Genomic DNA, 9,781 nt, shown 5'->3' with positions numbered 1-9,781 from the left:
TTTTAATAAGAAGTGCTATATGCTTGAATCACACATTAGGTAAAATTTAATCGATTTCATTCCACCAAAGGCAGAACTAATCCAGAAACCCATGCATACACCCGTAAGAGACTGAGGGATTTCACTCATCCTACAACAAGTGTATCTACAAGACGGTTGGCATTGACACAAGTCTGTAATAAATGTGGCACTGGAGCCTGTTTTAAAGGAGTCTTTCTGCCAGAGGCACTGAAATGTTGGTCCAGAAGATGGCGGCCTTACCTCACTGTGGTACGGCTTGAAAAATTCACCAACAGCCAAGTTCATATGAAAAATAATGACATTTCGAATAAATAAATATGCAGTAATTAATTTTAAAATGTTTAAAAAAATAATAACAAAAAATTGCGTTCCGGGCCCCCTCTCCCTCATCGGGCCCTTGGAATCGTCCTAACCTTCCACCCGTTACGGTGCACCTGCATGGGGTAAGAACTTGCTGAAAATTAAGCTTTGCCATCAGAGGAATGAAGTTACACATTAAAATATATTTAAATTGTAATAATATTTCACAGTATAACAGTTTATACTATATATTTGTTTATCAAATAAATGCAGCCTTGGTGAACTTATTTCAAAACATTTAAAAATCTTACAAACCCCAAACATTGAACAATAATGTGTGTCTTCTGTGTGACAATTTGCTGTTTTATGGTTTTGTCATATGACAAAGTGACTATTTAAAACTGCTCCACTGCATTTTTTTGTTAAAAGAACTACAAATTCAAGATATTGTCAAAGTAGTTGTTTTCTTTTTAAAAATTTCTGACTTATTTTTTAATTCAGAACTTTCCTTTAAACCTCAGTTATCAGCATATGAATGAGGTTCACAATAGCACAGCGAGTATTGCCAGAACAGAAGCAGCACTGCTAAATAATTTAGTTCAGTCCATATCCTGCTCTGTTAACCAAAGCCCTATGATGTATGATTATAAATGCACAAAGAAATGTCTGTGTTGAAGAGGAGCAGTGCCCTTCATGAATTTTCAACAGTATTCTCTGTCCCAGTTGTCCAGTATTGTGGGGCTGAAGCAGGATGGTTCGTTGCCATTCACATGCAGGGCAGCGTGTTGGTCTGCTTGCTCTTGCAATGAAGTGATGTACCATAAGTCTTCTGGCATGTCCAGCTCCAGGATCTTCTGCTTGATGCGCAGTTTCTTCTCAATGGTCCTCCTCTTGAACTTAAACTCAATGATGGTTTTGGTGTAATGGTTTAGAACTGTGACCGCCGAGCCCATGCAGGTGCCAAAGGAGCCCCATGCCAGACTGACAGAAAGAGTAGAGGAGCATGATAAATGATCATTTGTACCATTCTATTTTTGCATTAAAATAAATAATTTAGTATTTAATTTTAAATGTTTAATTAAAAAAAAATGTTAAAACATTACTGAGATATGTAGCTAATGCACAACATTTACAAGGGAAAGTGTACATTTATGGTACTTGTCACTGTTTATTGAAGTTTTTCACCATTTTAATCATCTTGTTTTTTTATTTTTATTGTTTTGTATTGAATTTTAATGGTCCAGTGGCGTGACAATTTTAAGGACAGATAACAGTTTCAAGGTAGTTAAATACTAACTATTCAGGTTAAATTACTGTAAGTAATACTGTTTGTTTGAACTAGTTTGACTGGTCCTGAACAACATGTGGGATTGTTTTGCATTTTGCAAGTTGTGCATTCCTGAAGGTGCTGCTATAGCAACACAGTAATCACCTTCTCCTTGTAATACCTATGTCATACCCTTGTCATTATACAAATTTATGTCCTTATTTGTCACAAAAACGCGCGCACACACACACACACACACACACACACACACAGAGAGAGAGAGACACACATCTTAACTATACCACGTGGGTGACAGTGCACCCCGATATGAATAAATAAAACAATAAAAACAATTAACTAACAAGATTTTAAAAAATCTAAAATAAATATACAAAAAATTTAATTACTGTATACAATATATTCAGTTTGTGAAAATTTAAATATTACATACAGTTAGAAAATGTTAGAAATATGTGTTAAGTTACAGTTGTATTCATTCATTCATTCATTCAATTACTTTTTTGCAGTGGTTACTATTTTTCATAGTAGATGTTTGATGAATTGTATTAAATCCAGTCAGTTTGGTCTGCAAACATCATAATAAATATGAATTATAATAATAGTATATTGAACCCACAATAATTAAAAAAACAAAAACATACACAAATAAATTGCCCCTGTTTTTTGATAGTTATCAAAAAAACAAAATTATATATATATATATATATATATATAATCTGATCATCTTAATAATAATTCAGAAACAATTAGTCTGAATTTTTCACACCACAGGACAAATTAGCTTCCCAAAATTTTGATGTTTGTGCAAAAGACATTTTCAAGTCTAAGATCAATTATCCTGCTTGATCATCTGGCTTGGCTATTAATAATGAATGGCTGCTGACAAACTTATTTGTGATGTGTCATTTGTGAGACTCACAGATAGGACCAGCTATAGTCCCATGTCTTAGGTCTCCAGTCTTCTGGACCCATCTGGACAGCCAGCTGGAATGACGTGGTGAACATCATATGTGCAACCATCCCGAAAAGGCCTGGGGCACAGAAAAATTACAGTGTATAAGTTGTCATTTTTGGCTTAGGGTAACCCTAATGTCGATAAAAGTTTCAGTATAATGACTATACAAACTCTGTCCAGTTGCAAAACTAGCTTTATAAGAAGCAAAAAATTTATTATTATTACATTATTGCACCAGTACCATTTTTTGTATTACATTATTGTGTAGTATTAATACATTATTGTACCAATCATTTTATTACATCATAATAATTCTTCTCATTTCTGGGGTAGCATCGACTAATGGTCTGAAAAGAAGGTAGTAAAACTTTTTAATGTGACACACACATGTTCTGTTGATTATAAGTTGAAACCAAGTAAACATTAAATGAAACAGGAATTTATATTAGATTAAAAAACCCAAAAGCGAATATTTCAGAAGCCCCCACGCTGCTGCCATGCACATGCATATGCATTATATGGCAGGTGCTGCTGTGCATCAAGTGTGTTGGTGAGCATTCCTACAATCATCAGGATTAGTGCAAATATAGGGGGAGGGAGGATGGTCTCCGCTGGCCATATCATGTACCAAAACCACTAACCCCCTCACCAATCCAATTACAGCACAAACCACCAAATCCCCACGCTGTTGGGACAGATCGCTTATTCAGACCAGAGCAGACAGGCAGTTTCCTGTCCAGAACAACCTCTCGCCCACCCCCCACACACATTCACTGCAAAACATCTTTTTCTTAATAATTTCATTTTTCTTTATTCTTTGCTTGTTTTTCAGTAAAAATATTGAAATATTTGCTTTACTCACAAAAAAAAGTGTAATATATTATGACTTTTCCCCCCAGAGAATATTTATGCTTAAATTTAGATTATTTTTCTTGGTAAACTGTTTTGTTTGAATTGTTGTTGTTGTTGTAACAAAACAAAACAAAACAAAACAAAACAAAAAACAAAACAAAAACAACTCCCTTATAATTCAAGATATAGGTTCTTGATATAGTATTTTGATATTTTATGAAATTTTGACTTAAGTAAAATGTTTCAAGGATGTTTACATATTTTTACTGGACATCAAGACATCAACATTTTACAGTGATTTTTAAAACATTTTGAAAAAATCTTTCCCCCTCTACATTTTTCTTTTTCTTTTTTTTTTTGAGCTGACAAAAAAAGGTTTAACTTCCAATTTTGGCTAGTAGTGGGCACAATGATTTTTTGTTGTAAGCAGCCCTGAAGTGCAGGATTCCTTTCTGAGTCTTTTTCTGCTGTGTAACATCAAACAAACAAATGAATAAATTATTTAATAAATAACGCAAAATACAGACTCAGGGAGACACTTTTTCCAACCTTGTCTTTCAGGGCTAGTGCGACACTGCAGGGATGAACAGCATAGCTTTGTTGATCTGTGCAGCGTCGCTGACCCATCATTGCTCAACTTTTTCAATGTATAGTGTAAGTTGAAAACACTGTGAAGTCAAGTCCATGAGCACATTAAAAGGATAGTCATAGTTCACCTAAATATGAAAATTCTGTCATCATTTACTCACCCTCAAGTTTTTCCAAACCTGTATGAGTTTCTTTCCTCTGTCGAGCACAAAAGAAGATATTTTAAAGAAACAGTTGATGGTAGCTATTGACCTCTATAGTATGGATAAAAATTATATGAAAGTCAATGGCTAAAGTCAACTGTTTTGTTACCAACATTTTTCAAAATATATTTTTTTGTGTGTGTGTTCAGCAGAAGAAGGAGACTCATACAGTATTGGAATAAGAGTAAGTAAAGTAAGGGAAGTAGGGTAAGTCTGCTGCCTACAAAGGTTCTACTGTCTTAGGGTCAGAGAAAGTGCTATGGAAAATGCTACAAAAGTGTTAATTATATGGCTGCTTGAAATAGAATAGAACATGAGCAGGATGCTCAATCTAGTAATGTAGAGCATGTGGCTGAGATAATGTTATATCATATTGTACTCCTACAAGTCGACAAAATAAACTTTATAGCAAATATATCAATTTTAAAACAGGATTATCTTAAACAAAAGGCAATTAACTATAAATAAATAAGCAAGCAAGCCAGTCAATGTGTCCCACCCCAACTTCGCTCATCTCTTTTTTAATTAATAGAAATTAGTTACCTGAGAGAGCAGTGCACAGAGCTGCAAAGGCATTGAGCTTGAGTCTGTTTATCAAGTTAAAGCATGGGCACATCTCTATCACCATCAAAGCTCCACCAGTGAACAGCAGAGCAATGTACAGACACTCAGCCACAATACACAGCCAGAGCACTCCTGAGAGAGAGAGAGAGAGAGAGAGAGAGAGAAAGAGAGAGAGAACTGGTACGAATGGGAATATCTCTTTTTTAATCACCTGCAACATCATTGTCCTATTGTTTTTTACATTAGTGCTTACATTTATAAATCATTTATACATTATTTACATTCCTTCTGCATATATTGTAAACATAAGAAGCTTTCAATACAAGATGACTATTACAAACCATAAAGTGCCAAAATGGACAGCTGTAATACAGTATTTGTTATTTATATTTTTATGTTTATCAGATGTAAATATTAAACAAGTGATCTTTTTGTCTCTTTACATGCTCCTCTCCTCTATTGTATACATTTTAGACAATATGTATTTTAATAGCAATAAAAAAACACAGCACCTCTAGTTAAGGCCGATGAGCCAACTAGTAATTCAGGCAACCCAGTGACAAGTAATCCTTGAAAATCTGTAGTTTTACACATCCCTAATGTGTAACATGTTGCAATGAAAATAAAATTTTGTGTTTTGTGCTAAAAAAAAAAAAAAAAAAAGACATTGAAATATACAGTATATGTTTTGGTTTCAATTTACCACCAGAAAGGTGTCTGGTGTTTTTAATTACCATTATGCTTTTTGGTCTGCTCTAAACATGTTTCTTTCTTTCTGGTGTAAATACTGAGAATTGAAGGTTTGATCAATAATCAGTAATTGAAGATAATAGCAGATAATTTGTTAACGATACTGTATATTACAATTGCTTATTGTTAATATGAATAACATGTAACACTTGTTACTTACCCACCTCTTTCATGATCTGGTGTGATCTCTAAAAAGCTTCTACAGTTAAATCCTATAAAGAGAGAAAGTTCTGGTAAACATTGGCTACTGTCTCCAAATGTCCAAAAAGGAATTCAAATTCAGTAACAATGAACAAAAACATTTACATAATTTATTAAATGTTAATGTTAATTTATAACTAATGTTCAATGTTCAATGCCAATGTTCAATGTTAATTCATACTTGTTCATTATACTTAAACTAATATTCCCTTTCATAGGTTCACTTAATGCTGCATTGGTAACGGATGCTATGGGAACACCCTCAGGTGTGACGATTGTCTGAACCCCATATAGAAACTTTATCATAGCATCTCAGCCGTGCATTTGAGACACTTCAGACTCTGAGGAGTTTGGCAGTGGGCAGACTGGCGTATGCGAATAATTTGGTGCTTTGTGCTACCAAACATTTGGTTCGCATTACTTATAGCTACTGCTTTTTAGCTGACCTGTTAGTAAGGAAAGAGAGGGCAAGCACCCTTCCATCACAACATGGTTCTCAGACAACAGCAGGCTGTTCATATACTTCATTAGAGTTGTGCTGATAGACGATAGTATCATCTATACTATACTTCATATGACAATGTACTCTTGTTTACTCCATACGACAAGGCTTTTGGAGTTCAGGAATTGTGCCTCATGTCACACATCCATGACATTATGTCCACAGTGAGTGGCGTCCTCATGGTTCACACTGTATCCTTTTTGCTGACTCAGACAGCCCTTCCTGTAGAATTGACTGCCCTGCTCTCAGTCTCTAGTCTTTAGTACCCAGTTCAGGAAGGTCTAATTTATGTAGAGGCACAAAACTATTTTAAACCCTTCCAGACTCTGTCCTCAAGAAGGTACTGTAGGTTTAAGCAGGCACATGGTCAGTAAGAGCAACTGACTTCTCTCTCTGTCTCCAGTGTGAAGACATCTGTCAACTATGTCATTATAGGTTCTTCAAAACATAAAACGGGAATGACTTCCAATTTCGGCACAGTCTGCTTCATTTTATTAGAGTGCTCACCACAATTATTGGCATTTGGGAGGCTTGCATTTTGGGGCAGGAAGTTATTCCTCTTTGGAGAGAGGAACGAGTGTCACCTTCTCAAAGGCTTTATATGTTCAGGTGTCAAAAAAGTATATGGGGGTCTTTGCCTTTCTTTGATTTAAATCTACTGAACTACATTCTTCAGAATTGCAGTTTGAGGATGCTAATGGAGGAGTATATCACGACGCAGATTTGGCTGGGAAATTGGTTTGTCATTATAGATCTGAAGGGTGTTTACTTCCATATTCAGATCAATCAGAGATGCAAGAAGTTCCTCAGGTTTGCTTTTAGGGGTAAAGCTTACCAATTCTTCCTGCTCCCTTTCAGCCTAGCCTTAGTGTCTTGCACAATTACAAGGTGCATGGATGTTACTTTGGCTCCATTGGACTCCAGAGTATTTGTGTGCAGACCTTCCTCTTCGACTGACTAACTGTAGCACAGTCCGGGGACTTGGTGTCACGATTCTGTGGGTTGATTCTGTTGGTGTCAAGGTCTGGGGTTGAGGATGGATCCCTGGAGGACTGTTCTTCTGCAGAGCCAGCAGACCAAGTTTTTAGGGACAGTATTAGCCTTAAGCTCGATGCAGACATGGCTGACTCCTGCTCGTGTTCAGTCATTTCGTACCTGTCTCTCTGAATCATTTCAGAATAGGGCAGGACGTCAATGTTAGTCTGATTTGCAGATTTTTGGGTCTCAAAACTGCTTCACCAGTGATTCCGCTGGGCCTGTTTCACAGAAGAAACTCAGGGGGTTCATCCCCGTTGGCTTTCTCAGTGTGTGAGGGTCACATGCAGATGCTATCAGACCCTCTTCATATGGACACAACGCCAGTTTCTGATTTGCAGTGTTTCTCTAGACAAAGTCCTTTGCCGCGAGTCAATGCCTCACTAGTAGGCTGGAGTATGGTCTACTAATGCTTCCCAACCATCAAAGTCTGGAACAGTGGGCATTTCTTATGGCACATAAAGATAGAGATGTTGGCATTGGTCTTTCACCTGGGCTGAAAGTGACCATTTTTGGAAAGCGGGCTCCCTCCACTAGGAGGCTTTGTGCTCTCAAATTGAAGCTATTTGACTCTTGGTGTAGGAATCACAATTTGGACCCAGTTCACTGCCCTGCTGGTTCAGTGTTTTGACTCCCATTTTATGTGTGGGACAAGATGGTTGAGACTTTTCTGGCATGTTTGTGTTCCTTTTTGGAACTATCTGTAGTTTTAGAAGGGCTCACTACTCATGGTTTGAACTGTTGGAGTCAGTCCCTGAGAGGCTTCTGACTCTTAAGCTCGTTCTGTTTATGGTTTTAACATTCCTAAAGGGTTACTGATTTCTTCCTTCATCAAAAATTGAGGAGAATAAATTAGTGTCTTTTTACATGGGCTTCAGACAGTTGTCACACCTGGCAGTGTTCCCATAGTGTCAGCTACTTCCTTTTTCAGGGAACGTATTCAGAGATGTTACAGTAAGTTATACTAATATCCTGTGATGTCCACTTCGCAGGGCACTTACGGTCAAATAGAACAAACGTCTAAAGTGATAAGAGAAACATACAAAATTTGCACAGCGGTGGTACACAAGGACTGGAACTGAGAACCACTGAACTAATACATTAACTAATGTTAACAATGTAAGCTATGTTCAGAAATGCATTAGTATTATGTACAAGTTGACATTAACAAAGATTAACTAATGCTGTTTACAAATCTTGTTTGTTGTTAGTTAAAAGAATCGTTCACCCAAAAATGAAAAAATTAATGAATTTCTTACTTCTGCTGAACACAAAAGAAGATATTCTGAAAAATGTGGGTAACCAAAGAGTTTCTGGTCCCCATTGACTTCCATAGCATTTGTCCTTGCTATGGAAGGCAATAGTGACCAACAATTGTTTGGTTACCCACATTCTTCAAAATATCTTCTTTTGTGTTCAACAGAAGAAAGAAATCCCTAAACAATTTAATTAACACAACCTTATTGTAAAGCGTTACCACATTAATTTCTCCTGAGTCCAGTCCCAGAGCTGGAAAATGAACTACTCCAAATGTTCTAGTACTGACTGAATATTTGGCATTTGGAAGTCAGTCTTTGTTGAGATACTGTCTGTTACCTTTTGACAAAAGGAACACTGTCCAAACATGCTTTCACTTTTACCAGTCACTAGTGGAACCTCCTACTATTTATTCTCCTAAATTACAGCCTTATGCAGGCAGTCCATCCATAACAAAGAGCCAGTGATGTTGTCTTACCTATTAAGTCCACGGTTTGTTCACAGGAGAACCAGATCCCCGCATGGAACTTCCTCATGAGGAACTTCTCCTCTCCGGTTTCGTAGATGTACTGCACCAGCCGTGTGTCGTTGATGTTGGAGCTGTTAAAGCGGATGCAGTATGTCTGCTTGACTTTCACTGACCCCATGCAGAAAGGCTTTACCACCTTCCTGGTCCCCTCACACCAGTAGCTAGTGGTGACGGCCGAAACGGCCAAGGCGAACGCCACGTAGTTGAGCGTGAGAGCCAGGGATGTTCTCTGAGCATGCTGTATACCCATAGTGCTCCAGGAGGCACGAGGAGACAAATAATCCTGGCTTTGAGGTCCTTGCTTCAGACATTCAAACTTTTTGGAATTGGTATCTTCAGGATTATTGGGTTTTGCAGATCTGTCCTTTCTTCTCCTTGATAGACCAACTGGATGAGCGCAGAGATTTCACAAATGACAGATGCTCTAATTCATGCCTAGCTCTAATGCTATCAGGCTCTTATGGTTTGCTCTAACTCACCATGCGACCCCCCTCCTGACCCACGATTCCCTTCCCCCATCCTTTTCACTGTTATCATTTCAAAGGGCAAATTGTATGTTAGACCTTGGTTTTCTTCTTCCATCTAAACCCGTAGCTTATTTTTGTGAGCATAGCAATAAAACAGATTATCAATCAGATTATTCTTCAATCTGATGCAGGGCTGTTTGCCAGCATTTCAGAGGAAACTTCCCTCATTTTCAAGACGGCCTTTCAATGAACTGCAAAAGATTTTTCAA

General features: G+C 37.2%; 1 protein-coding gene across 1 annotated transcript; it reads right to left on the bottom strand.

Moving 5' to 3' along the window:
- Positions 1-1,022: 1,022 nt before the first annotated feature.
- On the bottom strand, positions 1,023-9,295 carry LOC107725260 (germ cell-specific gene 1-like protein). Its single transcript, XM_016534471.1, has 5 exons — positions 8,995-9,295; positions 5,686-5,733; positions 4,751-4,903; positions 2,529-2,640; positions 1,023-1,302 (listed from the first exon to the last, which is right to left on the bottom strand). The coding sequence occupies exons 1-5, from the start codon at positions 9,293-9,295 to the stop codon at positions 1,023-1,025; spliced, it is 894 nt and encodes a 297-aa protein (XP_016389957.1).
- Between the last annotated feature and the right edge of the window lie 486 nt (positions 9,296-9,781).

The sequence above is a fragment of the Sinocyclocheilus rhinocerous genome, unplaced genomic scaffold (genome assembly GCF_001515625.1).
Source record: "Sinocyclocheilus rhinocerous isolate Xijiao unplaced genomic scaffold, SAMN03320098_v1.1 scaffold2141, whole genome shotgun sequence".
In the NCBI taxonomy this organism is placed as follows: Eukaryota; Metazoa; Chordata; class Actinopteri; order Cypriniformes; family Cyprinidae; genus Sinocyclocheilus; species Sinocyclocheilus rhinocerous.
This window is presented reverse-complemented; position numbering and strand designations above follow the sequence as displayed.